General features: G+C 39.8%; 1 protein-coding gene and 1 long non-coding RNA gene across 16 annotated transcripts in view; both read left to right on the top strand.

Moving 5' to 3' along the window:
• The window catches only part of Sugct (succinyl-CoA:glutarate-CoA transferase), a 727,080-nt gene that overhangs the window by 792 nt on the left and 703,918 nt on the right, over positions 1-22,370 (top strand). For 14 of the 15 annotated variants that reach the window (XM_042278244.2, XM_076572951.1, XM_006980141.4 and 11 more), the window contains exons 2-3: positions 21,170-21,221; positions 21,798-21,871. The exons of the other annotated variant lie outside the window; for it this stretch is intronic. In XM_042278244.2, coding sequence (XP_042134178.1) covers positions 21,170-21,221; positions 21,798-21,871 — 126 coding nt within the window. The remainder of the gene's footprint in view (positions 1-21,169; positions 21,222-21,797; positions 21,872-22,370) is intronic. 15 annotated transcript variants of the gene reach the window in all.
• LOC121829553 (uncharacterized) lies at positions 6,473-9,379 on the top strand. Its single transcript, XR_013051502.1, has 2 exons — positions 6,473-8,077; positions 9,086-9,379. It is a non-coding gene; the product is annotated as an uncharacterized LOC121829553 (long non-coding RNA).

Genomic DNA, 22,370 nt, shown 5'->3' with positions numbered 1-22,370 from the left:
GTGTGTGTGTGTTTGCAGTGGATTATTGGAGAAATTAATGGCTACCCACTACAGTGGATATCAGTTTCATTTCTTTTCATCATGCTGTATCTTCAAAACAAACAAAAACCAACAACAAAAACCTACTTGAGAACCCAATATATAAAAGCAGAAGAATAATGCTTAAAACAGAGATTGGAGACCCAGAATCCTGCTCACCTTGTGTTCTTACTTTGCCAACCTGCAAAGATACTCTAGAAACCTTCTGAGGAATTCCCAGATCTCAGCAAAAAAGATTCTGAACACCCCTCTTTTAGGCAAATGGCAGCAATCAGTGCTTCATTCATTGATATTTTGGTTAGTTTACTGTGTCTGCAAAAAGTAAATATTTTCATGTTTCTGCATTGCTAGTACTTTTTAAATGGAAACTGGGTTAAAGGACAAGCCTTGGAAGTTAAAAGATGATTGATTAGATCATGGTTTGTGGTATGTGTTTATAGTTAAAGGTCTACAAACAGAGAGGCTTGGGTGCATTCTCAGAACTACAAACTCCGAGAGGTCGCCGTCCCCCTGGAAAGGCTGTATCCTGCAGGGTAGGATCTCAGGCATCAGTTTACTGCCCCCCCCCCAACCCAGGAGTATTTGCTCCCATTTATCAGAGGAAGGTGGCAGCTGGACTATCATCCTGCACAAACTCCTAGATTCATAATTTTTGGAATCTTCTCTTATGGTTCAACCCCTGTAATGTAGGTTACCAAGAAATGAATGTATGATTAGCTCATTCATTAATAGAAAGGAATGCATCTACTTCAAACACAGTAAATCACTTAATATTTCCATTGACAAAGATTTACAGAACTGCTTTTAAGTCTCTCAAGAGTCAAATTCCATTGCTTTGTTAAAATTTATTCCTTTTTCATTTCTAAGCATGTATAGTGGTCAGGCACAAGAGAAATGTATTATACATATTTACTTCTTTTCTGACTAATATGCTTCACCCATGCATAATACATGTATTAATGCAATTATACTATCAGAAGTTTCCATTGAAATTAATAAAAAATACTTACAGAATAGTTTTATATGAAGAAATAGAGTTGAAAAGGACTATATGTGAGTTTCAAAGGAACATTGAGATGGATTGTTGAGGGCAAGTAGTTTATTTTATTTTATTTTATTTGTTTTTTCGAGACAGGGTTTCTCTGTGTAACAGTCCTGGCTGTCCTGGAACTCACTCTGTAGACCAGGCTGGCCTCAAACCCACAGAGATCCACCTGCCTCTGCCTCCCGAGTGCTGGGATTAAAGGTGTGTGCCACCATCACCTGGCCGAGGGTAAGTAGTTTATAAGAAGGGCTAATAATACTGTGAACAAATAGATACAAGCATGGTGCAGGCTCTGAAGAGTTTAGAGACAGAGAATGTGGTGGGTACTCTGCAATAGAATCAGGATCATGAGGCAGGAGTTGGGGCCTTTTTAAAAAATAGGTCTCTGAGGAAGTGTGGGGACTTCATAGCACAAGCCTGCATCTGGGCTCTCTGATTTCCAACAGAAGGCAGGAGACCAGAGTGTGGTGGTATTGTGTTCCCCAAAATATTGTGTACCTTAATAAACTTATCTGGGGTCAGAGAACAGAAAAGCCACTAGTTAAGCAGTGATAGCACACGCCTTTAATCCTAGCATTCCAGAGACAGAAATCCCTCTGGATCTCTGTGAGTTCAAGGCCACATTGGAAACAGCCAAGCATGGTGACACACGCCTTTAATCCCAGAAAGCCAGCCTTTAATCCCAGAGAGTGGTGGTAGAAAGCAGAAAGATATATAAGGCATGAGGACCAGAAACTAGCAGCATTTGGCTGGTTAAGCATTTGGCCTGGTTAAGCTTTCAGGCTTTGAAGCAGCACAGTTCAGCTGGGATTCATTCTGGATGAGGACTCAGAGGCTTCCAGTCTGAGGAAACAAGACCAGCTGAGAAGTTGGCCAGGTGAGGTTAGCTGTGGCTTGTTCTGTCTCTCTGATCTACCAGCATTGACCCCAATAACTGACCTCGGGTTTGATTTTATTAATAAGTACTTTTAAGATTCCTGCTACATCTGGCACCCAACGTTCATGTTACGAATTCATGAAAAAGCTGTTTGCCTGTGGCCTTGTGAGCCCCAGCTCAGGCCCACGTTACACTCAGCCGGTTGTGGTGGCACACGCCGGTAGGATTTGCTGAAGGAGACAGAGGCAGGAGGATCCCGAGTTTGAGGCCGGACTAGGAGGCTTGGGAGAAGCTTTGGCCCGGACTGAACCACAAACAGTGGTGGGACCATGGAAGCAGTGGCTACTGCTCCACGTTGCCAGCTCCTTCTCATCGTGTTGGTGACTACGGTGATGCTGCTACCAGGGATGAAGGGTTTACTGCTGCTGGTTCAGAGAAGAATTGACAGGACCATCGTGTTACAAGAAAGCATCGGCAAAGGTCAGTTTGGAAAATTTTGGCAAGACAAATTTTGGTGGGGAGAAATTGTTGTGAAGATTTTCTGTTCTAGGGAAGAATGTTCATGGTTCTGAGAGACAGACATTTATCATACTGTGATTGCTCCAAACCACAGAGGAGGCACAAAAAAAAAAAAAAAAGAAAAAAAAAAGTCTGCATGGAACCATGACCACACCTAACAGCAACTTTGAAATCTTCAAAAGGACTATGATAAAGCCATTAAGCTGAAAGATCTGCTTTGGACTACAAACTGCTTAGGACAATTTTGAGATGGCTAGCTGAGATGATCCAGCCTGACAGACTACTTGAACAAAGACTTGAAACAAGCCCTGAACTTTCCTTTTATGCAGAGACTGGACAAATGATACAGGACTTGACAATTAACCCAAAAATTTTCTTTTCAAGATTCCCTAAAGATATCTTCACCCCTAGAAAGCAAAAAGAAAAAGAGAATAGATATGAGATAGATCATCGAATCTACTCTGAGAAAAAAGATAAAGAAATAATAGGATAAATAGGTGGATCATTGAATCTACACTGAAGAAAAAGGGGAAGATATAAAAATGACAAAAGGTAGACTACTGAATCTATTAAGAAAAGAAAAAAGAGAATATGGATATGATAAGATAAAAAGGGAGATTATGGAATCTACTTTTAAAAAGGAACTACTTGTTTTAAATAAGATAAGTAATGAAAATTTTTTGGTCTGAGTTTATCAGATGTTACTGGACTGGACATTGTTAATATATATAATGGAGTTTTTATCTGAATCTGTCAAATGTTAATGGACTAGACATCATTAATGTAATTTTTGGCTGTATATATTGTATATACTTATTGGATAGTTTTTCTTGTATTAGTTATAAGCTTTCTTTAATTTTAGACAAAAAGAGAGGAAATGTGGTGGTATTGTGTTCCCCAAAATATTGTGTACCTTAATAAACTTATCTGGGGTCAGAGAACAGAAAAGCCACTAGTTAAGCAATGATAGCACACGCCTTTAATCCTAGCATTCCAGAGACAGAAATCCGTCTGGATCTCTGTGAGTTCAAGGCCACATTGGAAACTGCCAAGCATGGTGACACACGCCTTTAATCCCAGAAAGCCAGCCTTTAATCCCAGAGAGTGGTGGTAGAAAGCAGAAAGATATATAAGGCATGAGGACCAGAAACTAGCAGCATTTGGCTGGTTAAGCATTTGGCCTGGTTAAGCTTTCAGGCTTTGAAGCAGCACAGTTCAGCTGGGATTCATTCTGGATGAGGACTCAGAGGCTTCCAGTCTGAGGAAACAAGACCAGCTGAGAAGTTGGCCAGGTGAGGTTAGCTGTGGCTTGTTCTGTCTCTCTGATCTACCAGCATTGACCCCAATAACTGGCCTCGGGTTTAATTTTATTAATAAGAAATGTTAAGATTCATGTTACACCAGAGTATATGGATGACCACCAATACCAGCTTTTGTCAATCAGTACCCCAGATGAGAACTCCTGATACCTGGAAGTTTATTAGCTAGAAATTCAGTTTCTTAGTAGGATGCCTGTCAGTTTATGTAAAAGGAATGAGGCTTCTGCAGGTATTGTGGCCTGAACACCAGTCTGGCTGGAGCCTGACATTAGAAGTGTGAGTCATGTTTTCTAGAAATAAACACTGAAAGATTCCTTTAAATGAACAGATGACATTGTAATATCATTGGAATCTATCTTTATAGTTTTCCAATTATAAAATGATACGTGTGCTTTCATGATTTGAGTCCCCTCTAAAACACAAGTTGAAGTTTAATCACAACTATAATAGTGTTGGCCTTTAAAAGATGTTTAGACTTTGAGGACTCAGCCCTCATGAAGGGTTAGCATGGTTTTAAGTTAGTTATTGCCAGAGTGGTTTGTTATAAAATCAAACTCAGCTTTGTTATCCCAGTTGTTGCTGGCCTTTGTCCTCTTGTTTTCTGCAATGGGGAATGGAATACAAAGACTACATGTAGGCACCATCCCCTCTTGGATGTCCCAACTCTTAGTTTATGAGAAATAATCTCATTTTTAAATAAATCACCCCATCTCTAGTTTTCTGTTATAGCAGCAGAAAACCAGCAAATAAAGCAATTTTTACATGAAAAGTAAAGATTTAGAAGTATAAAAAGCAAGAGAAATACCGAACTTTTATACAAGAAGCAACTACTTGATACTTTAATAGGAGAAACATCAGATCTTTTTAAAATATGAAATAGAAGCTTTTTAAATGGGCAAACCAACTATAAATGGTTTAATCTGGGATTGGGAAAACCTCATCCTGTGCATTATTTATTTCTATGAAATAATGACTGGTTAAAATAGGTTAACTTTTTTATTTTTTAGACAGGGTCTTACTAGGGAGCCCTGGCTGGCCTGGAACTCTCCATTTGTAGGCTGGTCTCATACTTATAGGTATCTGCCTTCCACTGTCTCCTCAGTGTTGGGACTAAAAGTATGTACTACCACATCTGGCTAAAAGTTAATATTATTTTCGCTACCAAAATCTATATAAATCAATAAGAAAAAAGATTAAGGTGCTTTTTGAAATATGAGTTGTGAGGGTATTTGATGTTGTGAGGATCGGTTGAAGAAAAGAAAGAGGATTACTTCAGAATGTAATTTAGGCTCTTTGGCAGCAGGGGGGAACAGTTTCCATGAACTGAACCCTGAACAGCAGTGCAAAGTCGTATTTATTGATTGTTACACAAAAGTTTTTTGGGTAAAACAAGTTCCTCATACCAAAGCCCCTGACCTAATCTATGTTTTCTGAAGGAAAACATCACACCCCTGCCACTTTAGTCCTTATTGTATACTGTTACCCAGTAATGCAAGATGATCCAGGAGTGCCAGGACCGTCTTGTGACCAAAGCCATGCAAAGACTGTAAAGCTACTTCAGAAAACTCTATAGATAACAGAAAACAATCACTGTTTTCCACAATGATTTCTTCGAGTCTAAGTACTTCTAGAAAACATCTGTTCTGATGTTTACCCTGGGTACAATGGAAACAACTATTTCATTCTTATGTTTGCCCTAGATATAATGACTCTACTAATTTTTTCTCTACAGTAAGCAAATAACCAAGAGTAATTTACAAGAAAAGGTACAAAAATATTCTATGTATAAACTAATGATAGTAGTACTCAAATTTTTACTATTCAGATTTGTAACAAACTAAAACAAAAACCCCAAATCAAGATTATATTCAGGATATGAGAGATGATGGAAAACACTATCTTTGTACACTGCTAGTGCCAGCACATATGAATGAAACTTTCTGGTGGACAGTTTGATAATATCTATTAAAAGTTCTAAAGCACTTATCATGTAAACATAGTTAGGCTACCTCAATGCTAATCTTTTTCCTTAGAAACAAACTTGTTGCTTTTGCTCCATTTCCCCAAACTCTAAAAGCCTTGTTAAACATTAACTTTACCTTTCCTGTTCAAAGACTCAGGGAAGATGCCATAATCCTTTATACACAAAGTATCTCTACACATCTCTCTTGCTCTTCACAGTTACCCACTGAAAGCTATCACAAGTCAAATAAAACCTTCTATCTCGCAGATGTATTCATCCCCACATTTCTTCAATGCAATCCCTTGCTCTCCCTTCAATATTCTTTGGAGCTACACATGTGCAATGTTCTGTGAAATAAGGGCTCAGTGTTCTTTTTAATATATTTTTATTCTTTGAGAATTTCACACAGCATATTTTATTTCTTCTGTTTTTGAAATTATGATATAATTCTGTTGTGTCTATCTCCCTTCCATTTCCTCCTCCAAACCCTCCCATATACCCATCCTTGTTTTCTTTCTAATTTGTGACTTCTTTTTTTCTTTTCTCCCTCCCTCCCTCCCTCCCTCCCTCCCCCCTTCCTCTCCCTCCCTCCCCCCTTCCTCTCCCTCTCTCCCTCCCTTCCTTCCTCTCCCTCCCTCCCTCCCTTCCTCTCCCTCCCTCCCTCTCTCCCTCCCTCTCTCCCTCCCTTCCTCCCTCCCTCCCCCCCCCCTTTCTCTCTCTGGTTTTTCAAGACAGGTTTCTCTGTGTAACAGTCCTGGCTATCCTGGAACTTGCATTGTAGATCAGGCTGGCCTCAAACTCACAGAGAGCTGCCTGTCCTTGCCTCCTGAGTGTTGGGATTAAAAGCATTTGACACCACTGCCTGACCATACTGACTTCTTTGTTCATTAATTGTTGTTACATATTTACTTCCCCTCGCTGCCCCTTAACTCTTTCCAGATTCATCTATCTCCCACCTCTGCCAACTCTTTTTGTCTTCTTCTTCCTCTTCCTTCTCCTCTTCTACTTCTCTCCTCCCTCTCCTCTTCTCCCCTTCCTGTTTTTGTTCTCCCCCTCCCCTCCCTCTTCCCTCTCCTCCTCTTCCTTTTCTATAACCCTGTGGTACCAAATTGTGCTGCTCACATACTTATTGTGTGGCACTGGTGCTTGAACAACCTAGCAGGGGCCACACCCTTAAAGAAAACTGACCCTCCCTCCTCCAGAAGCCATTAACTGTCAACTCTTCAGCTACAAGTGGGTGTTCAGGAACTCTTCTCCACTTGCAATCTGGTGCTGGGATTACAAGTACATGGCACCATGTTCAGCTTCATGTGGGTCCTGGTTATTTAACTCAGTTCCTCAATGCTTATAAAGCAAACACGTCACCAACTGAGCCATCTCCCCAGGCCCTCCACAGTGGACATATTTACACCCACCTCTTAGCATACATGTGGAATGATTTCTGTTTTGTTTTTTGTTTTTGAAAAAGGATCTCACTGCGTATCCCTGACTGACCTGGAGCTTGCTAAACAGGCTTGCCTTGACCTCACAGAGATCCACCTGCCTCTGTTTCCCAAGTGCTGGAAATAAAGATGTATGCCACCACACTTGGCTGTAAAGGTTTTTTTTTTTTTTTTTTTTTTTTTTTTTGAGAGTGAATTAAATTCTGTAAACAGGAAAAGTTAATTGTAGAATATTAGTATTTTAAAGTTTTGTAGAAACTGCCAGGTTGTCTTCATATAAGGTAACTGATTGTCATTCCTAAAGATGTGAAAGTATCCCCCTTAACCATACATGCCCTTGTCAACCTTTTAAATGTTACAGAATGGTGAAGAAAAATGTTATAATTTAACACTCCTCAGTCATTTGAAATTTCTTCATTGTGTAATAGTATTTCATTTTTCTATTATGCTTATTTCCCTATTCTTTGATGTAGATATATTCACTTGTTTGTTTGTTTGTTTGTTTTTGAAACAGGGTTTCTCTGTGTAGCCCTGGCTGTCCTAGAACTCACTCTGTAGACCACACTGGCCTCAAACTCAGAGATCTGCCTGCCTCTCCCTCCCAAGTGCTAGGATTAAAGGTGTGAGCCATCACTGCTCAGCTTCAACTGTCTGTTGTTATATTGATATAGTATATTGTATATTCTCTTAGCCTAAGTATCCCTCTCCAACTCCATAATTTTACTGACAGTTTTTGATCATGTATTCATCAAAATGAATTTTAAAATAAATTTATTAATTCTTCTATTTCTTTTCCTGATAATGAGGAGATGTGTAGTTGGACTTTCTTTGGACTGCCAGCTTCCAAATAATGACATGGAGACTTCTTATTAAGTATGAAAACTTGGCCTTAGCTTAAGCTTGTTCCCAACTAGCTCTTATACTTTAAATTAACCTGTTTATGTTAATCTACATTCTGTCATGTGACTTACTACCTTTCCTCAATACAGTGTATATCTGACTTCCTCTATGTCTCACTAGTGAATTCTGTGCTTCTCAGATTCTTCCCCCAAGTTCCTTTCTCTCTCCCCAGAAATCCTGCCTATCCTCTCCTGCCTAGTTATTGGCTGTTCAGCTCTTTGTTAAACCAATCAGAAGGTGCCTTGGAAGAGACACATCTTCACAGTGTATAAAAAGATTATCCCACAACAGAGATGTCTTAAGCATTTTTGGTGGGCTTTAGTGAAAGGGTTTTGCTCTGTATTCCTGGCTGGAATAGAATTCCCTATATAGCTCATGTTGACCTTGAATTCAATCTCTCAGGTACTGAAAATTCAGGCATGTAATACCATGCCTGGTTTTTTTTTTTTTTTTTAGTTTTTAAAGTTTTTTTGTGTGTATGTATTTGTGTGTGTGCGCGCGCGCGCGTGCATGTGCGTGCTCATGAGCGTGCCCATGTGCAAGCATGTGCAATGCCTGTGGGTTCCCTGGAACTGACTGTTGTGAACCATTGATGTGGGTGCTTAAAACCAAACTCTGGTCCCCAAGATGAATTTTAATAATACATTCAATTTTGTTTGTAGGCTTCCTAAGGCTTACCTCAGGTGTGCTGGTGAACTAATCCTCATGTTTCCACAGTAGTCATGCTCTATAAGGCCAGTGGTTCATGTAGTAATGTATGCTGAATAATGAACCTGCTTCCAGGGAAAACACAAGGTTAGGGTCCTTCAAGACTGCTCACATATTTCTTCAGTGTATTAATATGTAGCCTTGTTTAATAAATGTTTCTGTTTAAAGACACCTTATGTAGCAAACATACTGTTAATTCATCAGTACTGAATTCATAACAACACTAACTCATACCTGAATTCAGCTTAGCTAACATGTGCATTTTCTCCACAGATCATATCCTTCATGTGGTCAGCAATGTTAGATACTACTTTACCACTATATTTGTTTTTTAATCAGTGAAGTCAACAATGAAAAAGCAAAAGACTATGAAATATATTGCCAAGTGGACACTTACTTCTGGTATAACAGTTGAAACAAGAGGAATGAAGTCATCTTGTTTATTTCAGAGGGGAGCATGTGCCTTGATGGTTCGGTTTTCCTCTGCATTGTGCTGTGTATGTTTGAAAGTGATTGTGAAAGACCTGTTAATTTTGGGTCACAAATAAAATTTAATGAGTTGCCAAATCTCAAGTCAAACGGTCTGTTGTAAATTCTCTTTGATGCTGCTAACGTATGCAAAGCTATTGGTCAATAAAATCTTCAAAGTGTGCAGAGACTGCACAGCAGGGGATCGATCCTTGGGGTGAGACTTCCCATTTGTCTGCTGACCGCGCTCGCCAGGTTACTCAGACATCTCTGCAGTCCTCCTGCCACTGCCAGCAGAGTGCTGGGTTTCCAACCCTTGAATTTTTTTTAAATGCTGTTATATCTTAGCATCAGAAATTCTATGTGGTTAATTTAAAAGTAAACTTAACTATTAAAAGCCATCTGTGGCTAGGTGTAGTAGCATATTCGTTCAATCCAACTAGCACACGGGAGACAGATCTCTGAATCGGAGGCTAGCCTGGTTTAAAGAGGGAGTTCCAATCCAGCCGGGGCTACATAGTCTCACTGTCTCAAAAACAAACTAGAGAAAAAAGTTAATTCTGTCTTCATGTGTTCTGTTTTGTTTTTTGTTTCTTGTTTGTTTTTATTTTTTGAGACAGGGTTTTTCTGTATAGCTGGCTGTCCAGGAACTTGCTCTGTAGACCAGGCTGGCCTTGAATTCACAGATATCCACCTGCCTCTGCCTCCCTCTTGAGTGCTGGATTAAAGGTGCACACCACCACCACCAAGCTTGTTTTGTTTTTTGTTTTTGAAAACCCACTGAGTCCAGTTAATACTGTCTGTATGTTCATGGGTGTAGGACCATTTATTATATGTTTTCTCTCATATGTGGACCCTAGTTTCAGATTTATAGATCTGTGCATTTAATTTGAATTCAGTGTAAAGTCAGGAAGCTGAAAAAGGCCCAATGAGAAGGGGAGTGGTGGTGAAAAAGTACGTAAGGGGTGAAGGAATAGGCTACATGTGAGATGATTTATGAGAAACCCTTGTGGAAACCCACTACTTTGTAAAGAAATTTAAAAATACAATTGTAGCTTCTCATGTCTCAAATCCCTGAAGAAACTGACTGTCCCTTTCCTGGGAGCTATCCACTGCCAGTAGCTTTTTAGTTAAGGGTGGGACTTCATGCCCACTTTCCTAGTCTATACTAGTATTTTGTCTGGCTTGATCTTGCCCAGGTCTTGTGTATGCCGTCACAACTACTGTGAATTCATTGTCTGGGAAACACCTTTCTTGTTGTCATTCACTGACTCTGGCACTTAAAATCTTTTCTGCTCCCTTTTACAAGATGATCCCCAAGTCCTGAGAGGAGGAGGGGTGTTATATAGATGTCCCATTTAGCAAAGGTCACTCCCCAGTCTCTTTGCACATTGACCAGATGTGTATCTGTATTAGTTGACATCTACTGCAGAAAGAAGCTTCTCTGACAAAGGTTGAAAGATACACTAATGTATGGGGATAACAAAAAGTTTTTAGGAGTTGGCTAATACTATGTCCATTTTAGTAGAAGAACAGTAGTAGGTTCTCTCCTAGGCCCTGGCCTGTCTAGCCACAAGTTCTTGGCCCTGATAACAGTGGCAGGTATGGGTTCTGTCTTGTGGAGTAGGCCTTCAATCCAATTAGAAAGTGTTTGGTTTCCCATAATATTTGTGCCAGTATTGTGCCAATAGGCATTTCTTGCCAAGTTGGTCTTGTTTTATTCATTTGTATTTTTAAATGTTGGATTGTTTGTATGTAGGTATGTACACCATGTGTGCACTTGGTTCCCAAGGGGGGACAGAAAAGGTCAAAAAGGTCATCAGATCTTCTATAACTAGAGTTACAGACAATTGTGAAACTTGGGGCTTGAGGAATGGCTTAGCGGTTAAGAGCACTGAGTGCTCTTCCAGAGGATCCGGGTTCAATCCCCAGCACCCACATGGCAGCTCACAACTGTCTGTAACTCCAGTTCCAGGGGACCCTCACACAGACACACACAGGCAAAACACCAACGCACATAAAATAAAAATAAATCAATTAATTAAAAAAAAAAAGAGGGAGGGAGGCCTGAATGGCATGGAGGTTCCTGGAGCCCAGGGCTTACCCCTTCCCTCATTTTAAAAAAAAAAAATTGTGAAACTTAATGTAGGATTTGGAAACTGAACCTAGGTCCTTTGCAAAAGCAGCAAGTGCTGAGCCATCTCTCCATCCCCTTAATTGTATTTTAAAATTACTTTACAAAGTAGTGGGTTTCCATAAGTTTTTCATAAATCATCTCACATATATCCTATTCCCTCACCCCTTACGTACTTTTTTTCCACCACCCCATAATTCGAGAAGTCCACAGAATCTGTTTAAAGAAAAAAGGAATTTATTAGGGGAGAAAAATTCACTGTACAGAACAGAATTGTTGCAGGTTCTGGAATGCTGGGGCAAAGTCTCATGCTGTTCTGACCTACTGAGTCAGTCCTGCATCCAAGTCCATGAGAGACTGCCTAGCCTACCTGCATCTCAGGTCTTAAAGGTAGCCTAGAGGCTACACCCCAGGGGGGCATGTACTTCAGGGTCATAGGCAGGTAGAGGGTTACCTACTGCATCTCAAGGGGGCAGTGCTTCAAGGTCATAGAACAGCTATCCACTACATCTCTCCCTTTTGTCTAAATAAGAAAGTTCTAACCTAATATAAAACTATATACAATAGGAACAATTATCAAGTATTGTCCAGGAGAGGGGAAAGGTAATAACCTAAACAAAAATAGAAATACAACCAGCAAGAACAACATCAAACACGAGACATATACTAAAATCCAGAGATATCCAGAACACAGGTAAATGGCATGTTATAGAGATTACTCCAATAGCTGTCCTATTCTAAAAAAATCTAACTTTAGTATCTGAAATGTTCTTAGCTAAGACATGTGAGGATCATAACTGTAACTATTTAGTCTTCAACTACATCAAAGACCTGAGAGGAACATCATAATGCCTTAGCAAACAGAAAATGTAAGCAAGTAGTTTCTGAAAATTTTGCGGGAATAGACAGAGACAGCTGGTGGCCTGGACAGACACCTAAAAGTTTCTCAGCATTGTTGAGTCATCCATTTTGGCTATAGGCCTAGAATATCTGACAGACCATTTTCAGAAGCAGGAATTTTGAACAGCCATCTTACCCTGTCTTGGCAAGGTTCAGTTGTCCCTTTTCCTTGTGTCATCTGGAAAGGACAGTGTTCATACTGTCAGCAGTCAAGGCAAGGGCAGTTCTTTGCCCAGCAGGTCATTTTGTGCCAAGAAGAAGCCCAACATTCTCTCAGGAGTAGATCAATGCTGCCAGGAGCAATCATGTCTCATGTCAATAGAATTCCAAGTTATCAAAGCATTTAAATGCCATATTTTCTAGGTCTATGAAGTGTTTGAAGATTACCTATCAATCTGATATAAGTTTCTGTAAATCTGGAAACCTAACTAACATAATTGTAGTGTTGTGCCCATATCGTAACCCCCAGAGAGACCACCAAGGACGAGCATACCAGAATGCAAAAGCAAGGTTTATCTGTTACAAGTCATGACAGGGAACTCATCTCAAGTGAGGCAGAGAAGAGTTACTCTTTCTTGGGGAAGTTAGTTTTTATAGGCAAAACCCATAAAATTTCTTAGAGGGGAGGGGGTTAGTATGGGTCCATCCTTGATTGGTCCAGTTTTTCCTGGGCCTGGACTTTATCTTATTCTAGCTTATCTGTTTGCCCTGTCAGGAGTTTTACAACTCCTCTCTGGGGTCTGGTCATGTTATCTCCGGAGAGGAGCATCTCGTGGTTAATTGGTTACCATCAGACATCCTGACTCTGTTCTTTTGTTCCTGGGGCTGGCGCCATCATTTCTGGGGACTTGAAACTGGCCTGGGTCTATCTTGTCTAAGGCCCCCTTTTTGAGACAATAGAGTGAGGGCCTTGTGCCTAGATCACGTCCCCAAAGCCGCCACTGGAGACTTTAGGTACAGAATGCAAAAGTAAGGTGTTTTCTAAGTTTACAAGCCTCCAGGGAGGCTCTTCCAAATCTCTCACTCACAGCAGGGAGGTTGGAAGGAGTGCTCCCCTTTCTTTGTGAGGCTAGTTCTTAAAGGCACAGACCATATAATTTATTTTAACCCGCCTCCCTTTTTAGTCTTTTGGTCGAATTTCCTGACTGTGTTTTCCAAAGTCCCTGTAGCAGATACAGCCACCTGGGGAAAAGGGGTCTAAGTTCTTATCTACACTTAGGAATCCTGGTTTAAGCTTCTCTTTGTCTGTAGGGGATAGAGTGGGGGGTTTTACTGAGGCATCACAGTAGAAATGCTTCAAGGTCATAGAGCAGCTATCCACTACAAACCCATTTCTCATGGTCCCTTTTTCAGCTTTCTGACTTTACATTGAATTGAAATTAAACACACAGATATATAAATTTTAAACTATGATCTGAATATGAGAGAGAACACGTGTTTTACTTTCTGGGCCTAGGTTATAACACTTAGTATGATTTTTTCAGTTCCATTCATTTATCTAGAAATTAATTTCATTTTTTCACAGTTGAATACAATTGCATTATGAATACATACTACATTTTTATCATCCATTCATCCACTGATAAACATCTACGCTGAACATTGGAAGATGGGGCAGAAAGCTTTGAAGGGACAGAGGCAGTGGGTGACTATCATGAAACAGTGTGTTCTGGACAGGGCAGGGCGGTGCACATAATGAACTCACTGAAGCTGTAACAACATGCACAAGACCTATACTATATCAACCAGATAAACTCACAGGATGCGAGGGGAGCTGGCTATCTCTTAGCTGTTGTGCATAAAACAGCAGATGGCATGGATGTGCAAGTATCTCTGTTGAGGATATGAGGTCCTTTGGGTATATTCCCAGGAGTGGTAGAGATGGATCATATGGTAATCCTATTTTTGGCTCTTTGAGAAACTTTCGCACTGATTGCCTTAGTGGATGCCCCAATTTTCACTCCCACCAATAGTAGATAAAAGTTCCCATTTCCTCATAGCCACACCAGCATTTGTTGTCATTTGTTTTCTTTCTTTTCCTCTTTTTTTTTTTTTTTTCTTTTTGGAAACATGGTCTTACTGTGTAGCCCTGGCTGGTCTTGAACGTTTATGTAGATCAGGCTGACCTTGAAGTCACAGAGACCCATCTGCCTCTGCTTCTTTGGTGCTGGGATTAAAGGCATTCACCACTATGCCTGGACTTTCATTTATTTTCTTGATGGTGGCCAATGTGACTAGTATGAAACAGAATCTCAAATTAGTTTTAATTTGCATTTCCCTAATGAGTAATGATGTTAAACAGTTTGAAATGTTTACTAGTCACTTGTGTGTCTTCTTTTGAGAACTCTATTTAGTTCCCTATCCCTCTTTTTTGATTGGATTGCTTATTCCTCATATATTCTATATAATCATCTGCCAAATGTTTCACTGTCAAAAGTTTTTTCCCATTTAAAAGCTGTTTCTTCACTCATTTGTCAGTTTGCTTTGCAGAAGCCTTTTAATTCAATGAGATTCCATTTGTTGATTATTGACCTTATTTCTTGAGCAACTGGAGAAAGTCCTTACCTATATCTTAAGTGTACTCACTATTTTTTCCTTTCTTTTCTATTAAGATCAGTCCACTTGCCGGGCGGTGGTGGCACACGCCTTTAATCCCAGCACTTAGGAGGCAGAGCCAGGCGGATCTCTGTGAGTTCGAGGCCAGCCTGGGCTACCAAGTGAGTTCCAGGAAAGGCCAATGCTACACAGAGAAACCCCATCTCGAGAAAAAAAAGAAAGAAAGAAAGAAAGAAAGAAAGAAAGAAAGAAAGAAAGAAAGAAAAAAAGATCAGTCCACATGAGTCTATTTAATAGGTAATAGGTATTTATTAAGATATAAATTGAGGAAATACACTTATGAATACAGAACGGAGTAGACAGCTGAAGTCATCCTCTGATCTGAGTGGGAGTGAATCCACCTTGAAGGCAGCAGGGTGAAGGGGCATGCCACTCTTCTCCATTCCGTATAAGAAAGAGGTCAGCACAATGGCAAAAAGCACCACCTATTTGGGCCCTATAGCCCAAAGTCATGGGGGGAGCAAAGACCATTATACTTTTCTGTCTGTCTCTGTCTCTCTTTTGTGAGACAGGGTTTCTCCATGTAACAGCCTTGGGTGTCCTGAAACTAACTTTGTAGACCAGACTGGCCTTGAACTCTCAGAGACTCACATGCCTCTGCTTCTCAAGCACTAGGATTAAAGGTGTGCATCATCATCATCATCACCACCACCACCACCACCACCACCAGGCCCTACTTTTTCTTTCAACAGTTTCAGAGTTTCAGTTCTTACATTGAGGTCCTTGATTCATTTAGAAATGATTTTAGAGCATGGTGAGAAATAAGGATCTAGATCCATTCTTCTACATACAGTTATACAGTTTTCTCAGCAGCATTTGCTGAAAATGCTTCTTTTCTCCAATGTGTAATATGGCTCTGCAGTATAATTTGAAATCAAATGTGGTGATTCCTCCCCCAGTATCCTTTTGCTGAGGATTGCTTAGGCTATTTGGGGTCTCTTATGCTTCCATGTGCATTTTAAGATTTTACAACAGTAGGAAACACTGCGGCAGAGCAAATACCACTACGGTCATGACAGAAATATTTGCTAGGGATGGTAGCCTGGAGTAGATGTAACCATCTTGTTAAATAAGAAACACAGAGCCAAATACAGAGTTAAAAGCCAAGAGGTCAGAGCAATAGCAAAGAGCTGGGATTAAAAACCTTACCCTTCACTGCCACTGCTGTCCTACCTCTCCGCAAGAGAACTACTTCCTGTGTATCTGTCTTCTTATAGACTTTCTGTTCTGCCTTCTCATTGGTTGTAAACGCAACCATATGACCTCCTCGTCACTACCCATCTATACAGACCTCCAGATCTTCTATGGTTGATATTGAGATTAAAGGCGTGTGTCTCCATGCTGGTGGTATCCTTGAACACACAGAGATCTGCCTGTCATGTGATCAGGATTAAGGGCGTGTGCTACCACTGCCAGACTTCTGCTATGGCTTGCTATTAGCTCTAACCCCCAGGCAATTTTATTAATTAACATACAAATAAAATCACATTTCAGTACAAATAAAATATCACCATAGCCTGGGTTGGAGGTTGTTGTCTTTCAGAACTTGAAACACATTTGTGTAGGCCTTCCTGCCTTCTGAGAGTTCAGTTAAACAACATGGTGTTATTCCTGGGGCCTACCTTTATCTGAGACTTGGTGTCTCATTTTTTTTTCTGCTTTCAATATCTTTTTTTTGTCCTTTATATTTAGTTTTGTAATTATTATATGATGAAGGGAGGTCTTTCTAATCTTGTCTGTTTGGAGTCCTAATTGCTTCCTGCATCTGGATTGGCATCTGTTTTCCTAGTTCTGAGAAATTTCCCAGTATGACTATTTAAAAAATGCTTTCTTTGGCATTAGACTAGACTCTTCTTCTATGCCCATTTATCTGTATATTTGGCCTTTTCAAAGTGTCATATCCATTTTGGATTCTTTCTGGTACTTTATTAGCTTATCTTTGTCCTTGTTGGATTGTTCCAGTTTATCTACTTTGTCTTCAAGCTGAGTTAGTCTGTTCTTTTCTTGATCCATTCTATAGATGAGACTTGCTACAGTTTTTTTATTTGATGTGTTATATTCTTCATTTCCATCATTTTAGATCATTTTCCTCAGTATTTCTGTTTGTTGAGTTCATATTTCATATTTTTCACCTCCTTTATTTTATTTACTTGTTTGTGTTCTTATTCAGGAGCTTATTTTTTTCTTTGCTTTTTTTCAACGTATTTATAATCATTTAAGTTCTCTGTTCAAAATTTCATCTAACTCACTCTTACTAAACACCATTGCTGTAGGATTAGTGATTTTTGGCGGTGTTATGTTGTCTTGGTGTCTCATATTTCTCTGTTACTGCATTGGGACTTACTTGTGGTGTTATTTCTTGCTAGGTTTGTTAGTTTTTAGCTATATTCTTTTCATGGAAGTATTTGTAATATTCAAGTCAAACGTGGATGTGGTAGAGTTGAGTGTGTAGTTTAGAAAATAGTTCCTCAGCCCAGGAGCTAAGGCTATTTAGTGTAAACTTGACATTATTCCCCGAGTAATGTGTTAACTGGGATGGCAACAATAGTTGCTGGGTGTTTTCATTATGCAGTGGCTACTTTGACTTTAATAACTCTTGGAAGATAAGCAACCAAGGGTATTATAGGGTATATTTAAATTTTAACTAAACATATGGGTGGGAGAAAAGTACAGTGGATAGGGATGAGAATTAAATATTAGCTCTACTTTGAAGAGAAAAAAATGAGGTGGGTAAAGTAGCTGTGAGGGAAAACTTCAGATACTTTTGGGGTCCATGGATTCTATTTGTTTATTTAAAAAATTATTATTTTAATTTGTGTTTGTGTGTATGCAGGTGTGTGAATGTGTGTTTATGCACACTATGTGCACTTGTGAGTCATCTGATACAGGCTCTGGGTACTGAACCTGGCCCCCTACAAGAGCAGTTAGCACTTTTAACCACTGAGCCATCTCTCTAGCTCCAGATCCATAGATTTTTAGAGATTATTACATTTTTGGAAGGTTGCAACCAAGAAGAAAAAGGAGGCTGGGATAAGAACGAGAGAAGGAAGAAAACACATAGGGAGAAGAAGAGTAATGAGATGAAGCTGAAAAGTGTAAGAAAGTATGTCTTATGATATCTGGGTGGAGAAACATAAACAACAGTCCTGCATTCTAACTGAGCAATATACAAGCACACTCAAAACAGTCACGAGGCATGTATGCAAGAGTGGAAATTAAATATGTGTAAGTAAGAAATAAAAAAAAGAATACTTAAAGAATGAGTTGCTGGCACAGCTGTGATGTGTGGAAGGTTGAAGTTCTCATATTTGTCTGGCTCTATCCAGTCTGGCTTCACTTGACACCATATGTAGGAGGGTTGAGTAGGATCCACTGGTCTCTGGAGCGCCGGTGTTCTGGTGTGTGGTAGAGCAGAGGTGGTAAATCCCTTCCTAGTAGTTCCCTTGGGTCCCTTCATGCCGCTGAGATCTCAAGGGAGCAGCAGTTCCCTTGCAGTTTCTGCTATCCTTTCCTGGGGCAGCTTTCACGTATTTATGATTTTAAATTGCATTGTAGTTGGATGGAAATAATATTAGTTGTTAGTCAGAAATTATTACAGGTGATTATAAAAAGTCATCTTGTAAAAAATGGGTTTGGATGTGCTATCTTGGAGTAGTTTGGGTAATGGGGTCCATCCTACAGATAGATCATCAGACCTAAGAGTATTTCAAAAGTCAGTTCACACAGAGTGGTGTGGTGTGTCTGCAGCCCAGTTCAAAGGTTCATCTGTCCATGTGTCTGAGCTCCATTTAACAGTCTCCCCCCCCACACACTGCATTTTAAGTATCCTGAACCATTTGTACCCCATTTTGATCCTTAGCATCCCCTCTTCTGCTCTCCTTTGTGTAATCCACTAATTTTTGTTACTCATCTTTTTGTAGAATAGTGACACCTAGTGGCAGGTTTTTTTTCTGAGAAAGGATATGTGGCGATAAAGGTTTTCAATTTTTTTGTACTTTCACACATGCTTTGTATTTTGATTGGATTTAGAATTTAGGGAAGACATTTATATATCATCAATCTTTAAAAAATGTTTCCCTTTAAAAATGTTTTAGCTTCTAGTGATGTTTTTGAGAAATCTGATACTTGAAGATGGCCCTGTGGTTAAGACTGCTTGCAGTTCTTTCAGAGGACCAGAGTTCAGTTCCCAGCACACACTTTGGGCTGCTCACAAACTCCTGTAGCTCCATTTCCAGGGGATCCAATACCCTTTTCTGGTTCCCATTGGTGTCTGCATACACTTGAGTGCCAATTCTTCCTGTTTCAGAAACACACACACACAGTCACACACTTAAAAAAAAAAATCTTTAAGAAATCTGGAACTGTCCTGATCAGCAACCCTTTACATATGGCCATGTTTGTCTTTCTGCCTTTTGAGTACTTTTTTTTTAGGTTGTTTGAGACAGGGTTTCTCTGTGTAACAGCCCTGGCTGAACTCGGTTTGTAGACCAGGCTGGCCTCAAACTCACAGAGATCAGCCTGCCTTTGTCTCCTGACTTCTGGGAATAAAGGTGTGCGCCACCACTGTCTAGCCATTAACCACTATTTTGACCACACCACCACAGGCTGGTTTTAGATTTTTCCACATAATATATTTTGAACATGTTTCCCCCTTCACCAATTCTTCCTAGAGCTGGTTATTTTATTTGCATGTGTGTGTATGCAAAAAGGTGTGCATGTTCCCAGTGAATGTTTGTAGGTCAGTGGATAACTTGTGGAAGCTGGTTTTTTTCTACTCTGTGTGTTCCAGGTATGGAACTCAAGGTGTCAAGGTTGGAAATAACTGCCTTTAGCAGCTAAGCCATGTTACCAATCCCAGTGGTTAGTTTTAACTGTCAATTTGATACAATCCATAGTAACTTTGGAAGTTTCTGTGAGGGATCTTTCTTTATCAGGTTGGCCTGTTTAAACGTTGTGTTAGCTAGTTAACAGTTGTGGTCCCTGTCTTAGAGTTTCTATTGCTGTGACGAAACACCATTTGACCAAAAAGCAAGTTGGGGAGAAAAGGGTTTATTTAGCTTACACTTCCATTTTTATGTTCATTATTGAAGGAAGTCAGGATAGGAACTCAATCCTATCCTGTAGGATCCTGGAGGCAGGAGCTAATGCAGAAGCCATGGAGGGGTGCTGCTTACTCGTTTGCTGTCCCTGGCTTGCTCAGCCTGTTTTCTTATAGAACCCAGGACCACCAGCCCAGGGATGGCACCACTGACAGTGGGCTGGGCCCTCCCCCATTGATCACTAATTGAGAACATGTATTACAGCTGGATCTCGTGGAGACATTTCCTCAACTGAGGCTCCTTCCTCTCTGATGACTCTAGCTTGTGTCAAGTTGACACAGAGCTAGCTAATACAGTCCCTTTGCTGCCTTCAGCGAGCGTTAGAGGATAAACAAACTTGGGTAGTAGGGCATACACTAATTTTAGTAACTAAGATTAGGCATGGGAGGTAAGTAGGTAAGCAAAGATAGGGATAAGTATTAGATTTAGATCAACTTTGAAAATAAAAAAATAATTGATATGGTGGGCAATAAACTGGGATGGGAAAGCCCAAATACTTACTTAGGACGCACGGATTTTAGAGATTGTTAAAGCTAGGGATGGTGTAATCAAGAAATAAAAAGAGAGGCGTAAGGCTGGGAGAAAAAAGAAGACAGGAGTAAGAGGAGAGTGTATGAGGGGCAGGTGGAAAGTACAAGGAGAAAGTGCACAGTAAACGAGAGGGTAGAGAAATACACAGAACAGTCTAGAAACCATCAAGACATGTACAGGCAAGGGTAGGAATTAATAACACAAAGTAAGAAATTAGAATAGTACTCCCTGGAATACATTTCTGGCACAGTTGTGCTGATTGGAAAGGTGAAGTTGTCACATCCTTCTGGCTCCAGCAGGCTCCATTTGGTGCTTGGGAGAGAGGCTTGAGTGGCAGCACTCAGTCTTTGCAGCCTTCCTGCTCCCTGGTCCCTGTGATTCTGGCCTGCAGAGAAGAGAGGTTGTAAATCCTTTCATTATGCTTCTGTCAGACCCCATGTAGATTGTTTTTAATGAGACAGGTCAAGGTTCCTGTGTTACCTATCAAGCAGAATTATTGTGAAGGAAAATTGCTTTTGACAATAACAGATTACTTAGAACATGAAGAATTAAGCATTGTTTACTTTGAAATTTGTAATCCATACCCTTCAATGTTGTCTGTTTTGCCAGATACTGATAGTATGAAGCCACTGGAGGGTGTGAGAATTCTGGATCTAACAAGGTTTGTGTTGGATTATCTTCAGTTTACTGATTGAGTCTCCCCCCCTTTTTTGAAAAGTAAGTATTTCTTTAAATACTTACTTTGAAATTTTGGCGGATAAACAGAAAAGAAATTCTGGACTGTCATTATTTTCAAAGACAGTAAGTGTAGTATTTATGAATTTTTCCAATATACATATTTGTGCATAATTAACTTTTCCTTCAAATTGGAACTATACAGAAGTTATGCTTTTACCTATATTTTAAATGTACCAATATATTTTGAATAGTTTCCTATGCTCACTAAGTTAATGAAAGATGACATTAATAAATGTCACCCAGTCGCCTGAATAAGGTTTTTATATGCAAATCTTTGCTTTTGTTTTAATTTCTTCTTCAGGATAAAATTCTAGAAATAAAGTTCCTGCATCAGAGTGGTTATAATTTTTTAAAGCTCCTGATAAATACTAAAAATTACAATTTTAGCAAGTTTGATCATTGTTAGCGTTATATGAGTTTCTCTGTGTTAATTGACTTAAAATAGTTAATACATAGATTTTCAAAATGGTCATTTATCTATTACTCTTTGACATTATAGAGTACTGGCAGGACCTTTTGCCACGATGAATTTAGGCGACCTTGGAGCAGAAGTTATAAAGGTGGAAAGACCAGGTAAATCTATTTACCTTCAAGAAGTAGAGTCAGGCTAGTACATGTTCTTGGTAGTTCTTTAAATAATCCAGGATTAGTGTACCCATAAACTGAGTGAGAAAATAATGGAAATGAGGCATTTTCTCCACTCCCCATCTTTCTCTGTATCTATATTAATTATCTTGTACTTATATGTATCAAGAACAGGCTCAAGCCCGTTCCTTCTCATATACTGGAAAGTTCTGTTACGATAGTAATTACAGTGCTGATAGCTGCACCAAGTGCTGGCCAAAGCTCTGAGCCCTCCACTGACGTCTGTTTAATCTTTGCAACAACTCCATATGCTGATGAACTCGTTCTAATGTAACAGTGAGAAAACAAAGGCATCAAGATGTAAGGTGATTTGTTTAAGCTCACACGTTTAGTAAAGAATGTACAAGTACTCAGTTCTGATCCTGATGCTACTAAGCCCCGATGAGTGGTCCCATGGGTTAGTGTGACTATACTCCCTGACTTGGGG

This window comes from Peromyscus maniculatus, chromosome 5, assembly GCF_049852395.1.
Source record: "Peromyscus maniculatus bairdii isolate BWxNUB_F1_BW_parent chromosome 5, HU_Pman_BW_mat_3.1, whole genome shotgun sequence".
Classification (NCBI taxonomy): domain Eukaryota; kingdom Metazoa; phylum Chordata; class Mammalia; order Rodentia; family Cricetidae; genus Peromyscus; species Peromyscus maniculatus.
This window is presented reverse-complemented; position numbering and strand designations above follow the sequence as displayed.